This window comes from Passer domesticus, chromosome 1 (assembly GCF_036417665.1).
Source record: "Passer domesticus isolate bPasDom1 chromosome 1, bPasDom1.hap1, whole genome shotgun sequence".
Taxonomy (NCBI): domain Eukaryota; kingdom Metazoa; phylum Chordata; class Aves; order Passeriformes; family Passeridae; genus Passer; species Passer domesticus.
In genome coordinates, this window is record NC_087474.1 from 107,146,564 (window position 1) to 107,161,501 (window position 14,938).

Here is a 14,938-nt window from a genome sequence, read left to right on the forward strand (position 1 = left end):
CTTGTGCTTGGAGTGAGACACTTCATGCAGACTCTCAAAGCCCACTACACACTGTATCAAAGATGTAAGCCTGATACAGTGCTTTTGCTTTCTTTACATTGTTATATAATTCAGATATTTCTATCCATCTCAGTCAGGGGTAATAAATGGCAAGGGAGATATTTGTTGTGCTGGGTAACCAGCAAGGCTGTTGATATGGCTGGAGAGAAGAGAAGATTAAACAAACCAAAACTATGTTGGGCATTGGAATTCTTCTCCCTACTTCCCCTGGTTATAACTCAAACAGACCAGTATCCTTTTGTTTGAAATATAATGCTGCTCAGATTTAAGTACCAGACACACTTTAAAAAATAGGACAAAAACAAACCCTTATGTTTTTCAGATAAGCCATATCTTTGGGGGTTTGCCATGAATAGATTTATAAGCCATCAAGATATTTACTCAGTTCAGGATAATCAATATAATTGGGCCTGACCCAAATATAATTTAAACCTGACCTCAAGTCATTTCAAATAAAAGAAGAGATTGACTTCAATTAGCCTTAGATCAAGTCCAAAAATATTTGTCAAACAAAATACAGAACCATTATACTTGCATAACCAGTCTGTAGGTTAAAGGTTATAGTTTTCCTAGTTTCATAGTTAATTTGGGTTTATAATCCTGTGATCTCTTTCATTTCCTTTAATATCCAATTAAAAATCCTTGTCATGGATACAATTTTAAACAAAATAGGAGAGAGATACTTTGTATCTCCTTAATATTTCATGGATGCTCTAGGTGATTAATTAAAAATTATGTTATGTGAATAAAGTATGAATTGCTGTAACTATGTAAGACAAAATGTGACAAAGTGCGACAAAGTGTGACAAAGGAATTTCCTGTTAATCCTTAACTGTGTAACAGTGCAGTATTTGCTAGGTGTGTGATACTAACTGTGAAAATGTTTAAAATGTGCAGTTTCAGGAAGTTCATGAATCCGAAACCACCTTTAGTTGACACAAATTTCAGAGAGTGCACTAGTCTCAGTTAATCATTTTGCACAATACTTACCTGAATCAAAAATACATTTGGTGTTGCATAGTCCGTGTGGGAGAAAATATCTTTTACTCCTTTATAATGTAAAGATTCAACAAAATATGCAAAGAAGCTCATTTTGAAAAATAGCCCTTATATTCTCCACTGCACACAGTGCACTCCTCACAGATTGATTTCCAATATAGTTTTGGAACAAATGGAGCATAGGTAGGAGTAGGGCATGGGTTTGTACATGTAGGTAAACCTCATATATCTGTAATAGTTCTCTGTACATCAATATGCCAGTGCAAGAAAAGACAGAGGTGATAAATGCAAAAGTAAAATATGGAGATAATTTCTTTTCAGGTCATAAGACAAAAGTGGAAAAAAAACTAATAGTTTTTGCATGCTACATCTTACTTAAATAATCTTATTCTAAAGTAAAGGGGTAACTTAATTAAGAAAAAAAGCAGATGTATTTTAGCACAACATATTTTTGAAGTGTATTATTTAGGTTTTACAGTCTTAGATTATCTGTTGTCTTGATTTTTTCAAAATTCAGAAGTAAAAAGTTCCCAACAAAATATCAGAACTTCATCTCCTCCCTGTAACTCTGCAAAAGCTGTGGTGTGTCTTTCTTCCAAGCCAATATTGGCTCTTCAACCATCCACATAGTGCCCGAGTGACAACAAATGCCAAGTATAAATGAGAAATAGTGTCTATGTTCACTGCTTAGTAAAATAAATGTATAGAAAACTCATTAGCAATGTTTTACTTCTTTTCTATTGACTTCTAAGCTGATTTTCAAATATATAAGCAATGTTTGCTACTGATTGCTGCAGGGCACTTAGGTAGGGAAGATTCTTTTTCTCTCTAGCTCCAATTTAGATGCATTGTTTAACATTCAAAAACACAGGAGATCATACTGAGGAAACTATAGAAAATTTTATGCTCAGCCTTACTCTAAGAGTACCACATTTTAATATGGTTTAAAACCAGTTAAGCAAAGAAAATATTTCAGTAACCACAGAACTCGCTCAGGTTGAAGTGGGCCTTCCCATATACACATTTGTAGTAAAATAAGTTTTTATATTTTGTTTTGTTAGATTTTTTCCTTCTTGTTGTTGGTTGGTTGGTTGGGTTTTTTTGTGTTTGCATTTATAACTTCATCTTAAAGTAACATTTACCAAAAAAACTCTGGGCCAAGCCTTTATCTGGTCTGAGTCAGCTTTCAAAGGAACAGTGGCAACTGACAATGGATGAGCATTTGGTCACCTTATAACGAAGAGATAATGGATTTGATTTTTAAATTCTTCCCTAATTCAAATTCAGGAAAAATCAGAATTTTTTAGCTTCCAACAAAGGGTTTGAAGCATCTAAGACCCATTCTTCTCTGATTTCAGTAGAACTTCGAACTATCTCAAGTTGTACCCCAGTTACTGCTGCTTGCCTATATTCCCCAGATAATGGGATTTCAGTGTAAGAAAAAAATATCCAATAAACTATTACTAAAATGTGCAAAACTTACAAAAAAGATTATGCTATTCACCAGCAGGAACTTGAAGAGTTTGTTATGAACAGACCCTATCTAAATGAAATTATAAATTATAACCTTTGAGTACCATAACATAGGTGTGAAACTTATCACTGTTAATAGGGATTATAAAACAAAGCCTCTGGGCCCTGGAATGAGAAATGCACCATAAAATGGCTGAATCCTTGCATAGCTGTTTGAGTTTCACAACATTTTTGAAAGGGTAAATACTTAATGCAGCATGTTATTTCCAGTTTAATCTTGAAATATCTAACTGTTGCAGGTGCCTCATAGATAATTAAGTAGCTTATTGTGAAACAGTAAAAAATAATGAAACTTTTAAAAAGGCAATAGGAACAAATTTCCCACAACACCGACAGTATATTTTGCACTTACCCACAGGAGACATCTCAGGAACTCCAGCAGTGTAGGGACCATCCAGAAATTTTGGCTCATTGTCATTGATGTCCTGAATCTTAATGACGAACTCAGACTCTGGCTCCACAGGTTTATTAGTCAGCCTATCTAGAGCTTGTGCTCGGAGCGTGTAGTAGGCCTGCTCTTCTCGATCCAGCCTTTTTGTAGCATGAATATCCCCCGTGTTCTCATCAATAATGAAAATGGAACTTGCCCCTTCGCCTGACAAGATGTATTTGATGGAACCATCTCCTTTATCAACATCAGAGTGAAGCTGGTGAAAAATTGATGAGAGATGAGATTAACTTACAAGAGAGTCAGTGGCATGGAGATATGTAAAAAAAATAATTCCTGTGTTGAGCACTAGTACATGAAATTTTATTGTTCCTGGAAATATAAGCTCAATGTTCATCACACACAGCATGTATGTGACCATTAGAATCTGTAAAACTGCTCCTTTAAGCACAAAAACTTCATTCTTTCCTGCAAAAAATATCACTCCTCTCATGCCAGATTTTTACATAGGCAAACACATGCACACCTATGATCATAACCATGACATTATTCCTATCGGAATTTAATCACATTGCTCACTTCAGCCTAAAATCCTTCTGAAGGATGAGACTTCAAACAAATGGTAATATAAACTTCACGTCAGTGTGTGTTTGCTCTTGTGTGTATTTATGTATTTTCTCAGTGTTTACTGTGGAGACCAGTAAAATGTGTTAAATGTTCCTCATGAGGGAAAGCAGCAGGGAAGGTATTGATCTCTTCACTCTTGTGACCAGTGACAGAATTCAAGAGAATTTCATGAAGCTAAGTCAGGGGAGGTTTAGGTTGGATAGCAGGAAAGTTTTTCAACAAGAGGGTGGTTGGGCACTGCAGCAGGCTCCCCAGAGAAGTGGTCACAGCACCAAGCCTGGCAGAGTTCAAGAAGCATTTGGACAATGCTCTCAGGCACTTGGTGCGATTCTTGTGGTTTCCTGTTCAAAGCCGTGGGTTGGACTTCATTATCTTAATGGGTCCCTTCCAGCTCCACAAATTCTATGATCCTATAAAAGGAAGTAGAATGTACTGGTTGATCAGCTGCTCACTACTATCTGATGGGCCTGTAACTTCAATTCTTCACTTCTATATCTTCCTTTTCATTATCTAATTACAGAAAAATGCGGACTCAGAAAGACCAAGGTGTCCTGGCACTTTTGGAAGCACACAGCATTGAAGGCCAGGTGCAGTTCCCCTGAGACTAGTTGTGGCAGGCACACAAGAAATACACTGCAGTAGGCCAAAACGTATCTTCTACTAGAAATGCAAGATAGATTTACAGAAAGAAATTTTTTTCCTCATCACTCAAGGTATTTTAACTTACTGAGCAAGATTCCAAGGTTTTCTAGCTCTTTTATGTTCACCAAGTTTCATCTTCCTGTTACAGAACACAGACTCAAACACCTCTTACATACTTCTCAAACTTGCATCAAGACTGTAATTGATCTGGATATCATATTATAGTAACACACACATATGATATATTTAATACTGTACAAGTGAAAATAATATCAGTAAAATTTAAAGTATTTTCTTGCTTGTTGAAAGTGCATTAATTTGTAAAGCCCTGAAGACAGTGTTAAATACGCTTGGGTTTTTCTATCTCATATATTCTTTGTACCCATCCTAATTCTATGTTATCTTGAGTTTGGAGGTACGTTCACTGTCATCATCATCATCATCACAATTTCCATCCCTAATTTTTTTCTCTCTGTTAGGAGTATCACTGTGACAGTATTTGCTTCCCAAATACATGCAGAAAATTGTTATCTTGGGCATGACTTAGCACAGCTGCAAAATCTTTTCCTATTTCAGCAGGGAAGTATTCATGCTTAGTTTTGAATTTTTCAGCTGGATAAAAAGCTGCCTATTTCTTTCACATTATTTCACTTACACTGTTTGGATATCTCATACTTATGCAATTACAGTGCACTTCTCTCTTTTAAGACAGAAATGGAATCTGGAGCTTTGGACTGGATTAGAAAAACCGAATTATGGTATCTAAATCAGATTAGCTACATTATTCTGAAATATGGTTCATCCTTATTCTGCTGCTACCTAAATCCAGAGACACCTAAACAAGCCTAAGATTTCTTTGGTGGAGTTCCCCAAACAATTAAAGCCCTACTTCTCTGCACACTCAGGAATAAACAATGCTGACACTGTGAGCAGGCAGGTAAAATGTGTCTCACATTCAGGCTCTTTCGAGATCCACAGCACTGAGTATTCCTCAGTCCCAATGACTGGGGTTTATTGAACAAACCATACCTCTGTTCAATGCACACATCTGACAGCTGGGGCTTTCAATGCTTTTTCAAACTTGAGTGGAAGAAGTATCCATCTTCCCTACAGAGGAGCACTGGCCTGTGCAAGTAAGAATCTGTCTAACTTGTCTTTAATTTTATTTGACCTTTTTTTCCTTCCTCTTTTCTTTCTCTAATACCTGCTTCAGGGTGCATGTCTCCTGTGTGCTACAGAGGAACTGTGTGTGTTTCCCTTCACAGCCAGAATCCTACAGTCTAGACTGACATGCTGAACATCACATCACACAAGAACTGAGGTTATGGGATACAAGGATTTCATGCCTTTGTCTTTCTTAAGGGATACTGTTTTCTCCATACCCCATATTATAGCTGGTCTTTCTGTGGTGGCTGAGACTCTCACATTCTCCCTGTAAAGGCTGTTCCACCTTTTCTGGCATACTTTAGGATGGATACTGGATGAGAGAAAAGCAGAGGACACCAACATACCCAGCATTTCATCAGCAGAGCAGTTTTTGGAATGTTAGAGATGTACAAGCAAATCTCTTCAAGCAGAGAAAGGAAAGTTTCCACATCTCAGTTGCTGAGAGCAGCACAGCACTGTCCCCTGGGCATGGAGCTGAGCCCATCAGCACACTACAATGGTCTCAAACTGCAGGGCTGCACAGCCTACCTTTTACCTTGTATCTGCACCCAGCCCTATCCCAAATGACTAATCACCACTGCTTTGAAAAAAAATTAAAAAAAGACCTTCAGGGGAGAGGCCAGTAAATCCTTGAAGATGCACTGAGCAAGGCTTTCACATCCCAGGGAAAGGAGAAATTCTGTAGCTTCAGCATTTCCCATTTGCTCACTCAGTGGCTTACTGATTAACAACACATTGTTCTTTAAGGAGTTCCACTTTGAGGTCCATAAATCTCCTCATGGATTGCACTACAGTGGCTGGTGACCTGGAGTGAAATGCTGAGCAGAAGCCACTTTTTGGAACGATGCCTTGGTAAGAAAACTGCTACCACATGGATTAGTAAAGTGATTAGTGAGTACCTTTGTTATTCCAAGGTTAAGGCTCTGGAACTGCAGACTTCTTTGCATCTTTTATTAAAACTTTGTTCTACTAAGCATTTAAAAACTGTGCTGGCCCATGCTCAGATTAATAATGTACCATTCTCTACCTACTTAACCCCAGGAAGGTGATATAGCTCAAGATTTAGTTTATCTTTGGCACTATGGAACAATCAATTCAGTGTAAAGCACTCTAAAGAGATTTTTTTCAACACTTTTATATGCTTTTTAGAGGAGATCTGAGAAAGCTTAAAAGTACAGTACAAGAGAAGAATGAAAAAAAAAGAAAAAGAAGTGCTTTGCTGAAAATATTGAAAATTTTGATGCAGTTTTCATGTCACTTATATTCCAGTTTCATACAATGTAATTTTTCCATACAGTGATCTTCAAAGTCATTAATGCAGAGGCATTGAGGCTTTGCACCTATGAACAAAATTTTTTAATTTGAATGTCCCGTATCATATTCACAGCTCTGCTACTACCAAACATGACTGCAAACTACCTGTTTTTCCAGCTATTTAATTCCTACATTGTAGGAATTGAGAAGTACAATTTTCCGTATAATATTGGCTTTAGAAAATACTTTTTATATTTTTTGTTGTCAGGTTTTCTTGTTTGTTTTTGTTGTTGTTTTGGAGTATTCTTTGTCCCTTTTTAATGGAAGAAATATATTAAGTAATAAGACCTGGGATTTTCATTAGTTCTTGTTATTAATTTGGCAACAATATATAGAATGATATTAGTTCTCAGCACAGTAGTACTTTACAGGAAGGTTCCAGAAAGCATCTATGGCCATGCCATCTGCTAGCTTGTCTTTCAAACCTCCCACTTTCTACAGGGCCATTCTTGTAGGAGACAGAACTGCAGCTCAATCTGCAGCTGCACATGGGGACTATGACTTCAGAAGCAGAGAGGCTCAAGACAAAGTCACTTTCAAATTCTTGTTTCAAGAGACATGGAGGATTCACAGATTTACTGGGTAAACCTCATCTGGTTCCATTCTGGGTCATTCCAGACAATTCCTCTTTCAGAATCAGTTTACCATAGATATTGTAAATAAAACACCACATTTTCAGAAAGAGGAATGATAGAGACAGTTGTATGCTTCCAATTAATTTCATCCATTGCCACCTCCACACAATATCTATGACAGTGACTCTCCAGTTTGCCTTGCCTTTCAACTTGGCTTATTTTCAGCATAAGTTTCATGATCCAATTCTTGTGTGCTGATCCTGTAGCTTTTTCATTACATACTGCATACATTTAATATGAAGATTCTAAGAGTTATGGATTTGGGTGATCCATGCATATACAAGAGTACATGAGAACAGGAAAGGGAAGAAACAATCCTCTAGAGAGAGATTACATATTTTTTTTTTACCAGGAGGATAACTTTTGATGTGCTAGGAAAGTTAGCAGAGAGCAAACAGATCTAATAATAAAAGCCACATAAGCCTTATTGAGGCAGAGGGACAATGCACATAAAAAGTGAACTTTTGTCTTGTTCTTTAGAAGATAATTTATTGTTGACTCTGAACTCAAGCTAAAAAAGCACTTAATCTCTTTAGCCTCTCAGTTTTAGAAAATATTTGCTGGATATGTGTGAGAGAAGGAAGCAGTCAGCTTCACTAAAGAGCAAAGGTGTTATTACCTTAACTTTTGATAAACCCATTTTTTTTCTATTTTTTTTTTTTTTGGCTTACAGCAAGATAGCTTAGTCCAGGGTCTCCCCTTATGCATTTATGTTTATGTGGACTTTCAGGCTGATGATTACCAATACTCAACAATTTCTAGACATTGCCTTTGTTAACATCTGTACAATCAAAGGTGATCTCCTTTTGTATCACTTGCCATTAAAGTACTAAAGCACTATTTCCAACAGAGAAGGAGACTTATTATTCTCAGTAAGAAGAGATACTGCACTGCATTATTAAAAGCATTTAAAGTACTAAAAGCAGCTTATCTGGCCACTACTCATCTCTTGTATGTCTGAATGGGAGGTTTGCTGTTTTTCTGATTTTCAGTTCAGGCTCCTTTAACCCAGGCGCAATGTTCATATGCCTCTCTGATTTCTCTTCCCTAAAGATCTATCTTTGCTTTTGTTTCTCTCTGTACCAGCATGGTTAATGATTCATTACAGAGTCTATAGATTATTGGTGAAGAAGAAAATCGAAGGGAGAACATGAGTGATGAGCTGGTGGATTTTTGACACTAGGAGAATGACAGAGGCAATGGAGAGAAAGGTATGCTTCAATACAATCTAGCTGCATTCCTCTCTAAGACCATAGGAAATATGTTCTCCTTTGCAGAACTGAAAAGTTTTCTCAAGGAGGATTTGCCTTGTCTGCATCCCTTCCTTTCTCTCTATGAAATTAACTAGAAAGGGAGGAGAGGAATGAAAATTGCCTCCTCTGCCTCCTCCTCATGCCCTGTGCAACATCATTGTTATTTGTGATATGAAACTGGCACAACTGAAGCTTTATTTCTACTTCCTCACAAAATGAAAGGAAGCACTAAGAATCAAAAACAACCATGAAAAAGGAAAAAAAAAATTTAAAAAAAAGAACTCCAAGCCAGAAGCAATCTTCTTGTCCATTTTATAACCACAATTTACTATCACAAAACAACTGAGAATAGATTGTGGGAAGAATAAACTTTTTTCATGCCATCATCTTACCTTTGTCCTTTCTGGGAAGACTTAAAAAGGGTATATAAAGATTAAGCATGTTATTTCTAAACTGTTAAAGAAAGCTGGTGATTTGAAACAAAACCACAATTTTTCCATTTCTATTAATTTTGGTCATCACAACAGCCAGGTTCTTAAAACTGCTGTTCTTGGATTTTCTTGGAGTCCATATTTACTGTGGTTACACATACAAAATTTTCAAATTCCCTTTCCCCTTAGATTATCATTGTTAGTATGTATTTTGTGATGACTCATATAGTACTAGATGTTTATAGGGGATTTATCTATTTTTTTTTTTAATTTAATGTAACGCTATATTTCTCAACTATCAGGATAACTAAGGATTCATTGCTGGTGCTTTGGAACAATTTCAATGCAAATAGTAATATTTAAAATTCAACCTAGACAATGTAGTTAACATTTCAGTAAAATCTAATGTGCACACACACCACGTTTCTGCATTGTCTAAGGGCTTCACAAACACATTAGTTACTAATAGGATCGTTGTTTTCAGAGGGAGCCATGAAACTATCATTCTTGTAAACTGAAACCATATTTCAGTATCAACAGCCTAAGACATCTTTTTAAATTTATCTTTCAGTCTGATTACAGAAGTCATGAGGGAAAGAAAAAGATTCCTCAACATTTTATTGATGTCAGCAAAGGCCTGTGATTCATATAATTGACTTTATACCCAGGCACCAGTGAAAGTATTATTCAGTAGGTAATGATTTTCTTATAAAAGTCTATTCTCCAAGAAATGTTGAGAAAGTGATAAAGGAGCTCCTGGAGGGCTTTTGTTTGCTTTTGCTTTTATTAATTTATGTAAAACTATAGTATAGGCCTAGGCTGAGAAGGAAATATGCTAGTCTACATTCTGTGCTTTCAGCATAACAGATAATACTGAGGACAAGAGATCAAGTCAATATAAAGGGCTATACCCAAAACTCCAACACGTTTAATTAGAGTTTGAACAGAAGGAATATGCTTGTAATGCTGCCAGTTTCCTTGTCTCAGCAATGCTGTCAGCATAGTAGGGAACCAGCACAGACAACGGTGTCACTGTGGCACAATTTGCCATGTTGATGCACTGGCAATTTCATGCACTGTTTTGTTGCCTTCAGACTTGCTCTTTGTCAGGCAAGTGCAGAGACAGTCACGAGGGAATACAACAAGGTCTCATGCTGCAAACCAAAGTTTAACCATGTTATATTTATTTAACACAAGAAGCTGGTGACAATGTTGCTAAAACTCTGGTCAGCCCAGACAAGACATCTCTCCTGACTTGATTTAAAATATCCAAAAACAGTGTCTGGAGTGCTCAGAGCTGACCAAAGACCTAAGAACTTCTGAGATAATTGAGGTCCAGGACATTTCAGATATCTTTTCACATTCAGCACTGACCCTACAGGCTGCCTGAACTCAGACTGCCTCTGAATCATATTTTGTTTTGGCACAGGTAATACTAGAGTCCTATGACTGACCACAAGGCAGATATATATCTGCCCAAGATCACCACAAATGCAATGAGGTCATCAGAAATTACCTATCAAATGAACACACTTCAGATTCAAGGTAAAACCAAGGCACATCCTTTTGGGAGTTATCAGTTTTTCATCCCACAGATTGCCCTCATTAGTCCTCCTGCAGTCAAAATGTATGACATTTGGTGTAATTTGAACCTTCAAGACCTTCATATTCAACAGTATATAAAGCCAGTGAGAATAAAGCTTTGTCTACAATTAAGGTATTCAGTCGTTATTAAGAAAACAGAGGATGAGGCAAAATAAATACAAATGTTTAACAGGAAAGGGAGGAAAAAAAACCCCAGAAACCAAAAAACAAATATAAGGTAAAAATATTCACAAACCAAAGCCAAAGTGAATGAGAACATGGATACATCTGAAGTGCAAGAATAGTACTTCAGAGTAATAACTATCAGCATCTTCTTTTCATATACTGCTTAATGCAACAGCAATTTAAAAAGATGATTACCTAAATCTGGTCAAGTGTCATTTTACTAAGGATGTGCAATAGCACTGCTCCAAGTGTATGGGGAAAAAAAAAAAGGTAAAAAAAGAAAAAAAAAAAGAAGTTGAAATTTAAATTGCCATTGGTTTTCAAGTCCTGAAACCAGAGGATAAAATAAACATGATTAATGGGCTGGGAGAGTAGCATAACTGTCAGCTGACTTCGAATGACTAGGTATTTTTCTTTAAAAACCCCTCAAACAATCCTTATTTCTGCTGTTAATGCAGTTTTTGAACTCCTTCTTTTCTGTTACAGAATGCAAGTTTCTTTACCTAAGAAACTAAAATAGTAAGCGTTTGTGTTAATTTACTTATGTTCTTCCATCAGCAAACTTGGAATAAGCAGTTGGGTTTTACTATTCCCTCCTTCCTCTGTATTGTTGCCAAAAATAAAATTTCAGAGATACTGGTGTAAGAGTTTAGTTAAAGACCTTTTAATTTTAAGTAGTGGATCAGTGCTTCAGGAGGATAATAATCTTATCACCTCAGCCACATGAAGTGAAGTGAGTATTTAATTTTGCCAACCTTTGGAAAATGGGGGTTAAAGAGGAAAGGGAACAGTGAAACTTCATTTCCTTGATGGCTACTGTTCAAACAAAATTCAAATTAGAAGTACTAAAATTCTAAAACTCTCACTTCATAATATTCCAGTTAGCATCTAAGTAAGCCCTCAAGGCTTCTAGGTTGAAGACAAAGTTCAGAAGAATAGTTCCCCTAGGAATAACGGATACTGTCATCTAAAGGCTAGTGAGTTGAATAATTAATAGGAAATACTGAAAACTTGATGTGATACGAGCATCCATGTCACATTTCTATGATCTTTTTTCTCTTAATAATACTCAGTTGTGTCTGTAGTGTTCTCTCTTCTCATGTATACCCACATATAATGTAGCTCTTTATATACATAGAGATTGTATATCAATACATATATTTAAGTGCCTGTATGTACATGTACACATGTGCATACATACGCACACATGTACCCTTCCCTTTTCTGTCATTTTCCAGTCTCTGCAGCTGCTGTAGCCACAAATCTGTGCCTTTTCCACTCTCCAGTTTTAATAAGAACACAAAATGCCCTGTGGCGACAGGGAATTGTGCAGCCAGCCCATTAAGTTTACTGCAGCTACAGGAGGAACTCAGAAGCAGCTGCTGCTGTGGATGGAGCTGAGTGGGCATATGTAGCTGGCTGAGTATTCTTGAGGAGTTTTAATGGGCCATCGTCATGACATGTCACTCCCCAAAACGACTGTTTGTGATTCACTCTCTTAAAAAGACAGTTTGGCAGCTTTGGGAGGTAAAAACCATCTGCATACTGTGCATCATCATGTACTAATTGCATAATATTTATTGGGGGTGGGGGGACAGCAATACTGTATTGTAGCACCACCAAGAGCCTATAGATAACATAACATGTTCACAACAAGAACTGGAAAAAAAGGAGACTTGCTTTCCCCTCATGCACAGGCTCCAAACTTTTCAGAAATTGGCTTCCTACAATGGAAACAGACCACACTGTTTGCAGACAACATGCACATTGGAATCCTTAGGGAGCTTTTCAATATTCAGCATTGCGTGGGTTATTTGGTTCAGTTGGTTTTGGTTGTTCTTTTTTTGTTTTTTGGGTTTTTTTTGTTTTGGTTTGGTTTTTTTTTGGTTTTTTGTTTTTGGGTTTTTTTTTGTGATGGTGGTGGTGTTTGTTTTCTTCCCCACACTACACTCAGTCTATGAGCATTTATTCCTAGGAGTACTCATTCTAAACATCCCAGTAAAAAAACAGCATCATTGACAAACCAACATAGAATGGATTTGCCATCTGACTTATTTTTTATACAAAACCAGCTGTTTTTTACTCAAATAGATTTAATTTTTGCTTAAAGAAACCAAATTACTCAAACCTTATGAAATTGCCTAATACAATTATATCATGTGAAAATCCCACTGCAGTGAAATTCTATTTACAAATTCCTGAATGTTTACTCTTACTAGCTCTATTTTGGGTCCTACTTCTTCTCCAGGAAAGAGCCTAAGTTCACTTCTACACATGCCAATATTATTTCCACATGATCCATATCTATTCATGGTACACCAAACAACTTGCTGTTATATACTAAAGTGATGGATTTGCTGGTCCAGTGGTTTGATTTATTTTGTTGCCAAGAATCACTGAAGCTGTAAGACAAAATTCCCTTAAAGTCACTACACTCTATTTCAGCAGTATAATAAACTTGTTTCAAGGATGCTTCCTTCCTGCATTCCCCACATATGGCTTCTATGAATGTGTTCAGGCTTTAAAAATGTAGCATGGAAAACAAATACCAAAGTTCCCAGCATACTTCATAGAAGAATATCTCTGGGCTAGCAGATGTCCATGAGCTTGAAAAGTTTATGTATGTGCAGCAGCTTGCAGAAACAGAACCTTCAAGAAACTTTACTCATTCTTCTCAAATTACTTCTTCACTATACATGAAATAATTTCTGTTTGCGCAGTACTAACACACCTACAGTGAAATACTGATTCTTGAGCATGTATTTTTCTTTAATGAAACACATAAATAGGTGCAAATATATATATATTTATAGTAATATTAATATTACCTTCTTATACCACTGTACATACTTCTATTAATTAATTCAGTACAGTTTATTTATTTTTTTTTAGTTAGTTAGTTAGTTGTTATGACCAGACAATTCATGCATGTACAGAAAGAAAATAGGGTAAATGAAACAGGAAAAGCAGTAACAGAATTTATGTACCTTCAATAATGAAAAATTAATGCTTTTATTTTTTTATCTGCCCTTGAAAACAGAAATAAGACATTAGAATACAAACAAGGTAATTATAAAGTTGTTTCTCCCATAATGCTTTTTCTACTCAGCCATAATAATTTGGGACTAGGATTTCAACCATGGAAAATGAGAGCACATTAGGGGATCTATGTTTTCATCTCTGACTCTGTAATCTATAGAATTATCTGTAACAGCACTGCACAGGAAAAATAATAATACACGCTTCTTGTTTGACTACCATATCAGTAACACCAAATTTACAAACAAAAATTCATTTGGAATTAAAGTATTTTCTGAGATAAAATATGTACTTATACTGTACTCCCATATTGTCTCTTCTTCGTCAAACTACTGATCTATAGTTTAGAGTCATTATCCTCTTTCTGCTTCAACTATCCAAAATAGCTTGCAGCATTGCTTCATTGATAATGATTTTTCTCATAGGAACCTGCTTCCAAAGAACATTAGTACCAAGGAATAGACACCCAGAGGGTGTAGAGCTTTTTTCATTTGTTTTCGTTTTGGTTTTGTGTTGTATCAATTCCTCACATTTAATTTGCTTTTGAAAGTTTAATGCTACTAAAAATCAACTCATAATCTTACCTTGTGTGTTAGTGGGTAGTGCTGACACCCTGACAGACTGGAAGACAATGGTAAAACACCTAACTGTAAGGAGTGTAAGTAACTAGGGTTAAGTGTCTGGAGAAGTTTAAAAAGTACTGGACTACATAAGACACTATGATCTGATCATTTTAATGATTAAAGACTTGCAGTACAGTAAAAATGTAGTTAACTGGTTCCACAAACTCACTAATCTTTAATTTCCTGAAAACAACTATGGACTTGTTAATTAATATTTTAAAAAAACTGTCAGAACAAGACAGAATTTACATGTTGGTCTAAATACTAATTTTAATTTTTAACAAAAATGACAGTACAAATGTCAGGATAACAGTGCTTGTTATTGTGTTTTCTTCTTAAAAAACTAAATTCCTATTGTCTTTCTTTATAAAATGTTGCATGTTTTAAAAAAATTAAATACTTGATGCTGACTTTCATGAAAGCTATATAGTCAACTTTAAATTGACAGTTCTCCATA

General features: G+C 36.0%; 1 protein-coding gene across 1 annotated transcript in view; it reads right to left on the reverse strand.

The window, feature by feature from the left end:
* The window catches only part of LOC135308064 (cadherin-7), an 83,661-nt gene that overhangs the window by 40,100 nt on the left and 28,623 nt on the right, over positions 1-14,938 (reverse strand). Inside the window, exon 3 of the mRNA XM_064432795.1 lies at positions 2,945-3,239. Within this exon, the coding sequence (XP_064288865.1) occupies positions 2,945-3,239 (295 nt within the window). The remainder of the gene's footprint in view (positions 1-2,944; positions 3,240-14,938) is intronic.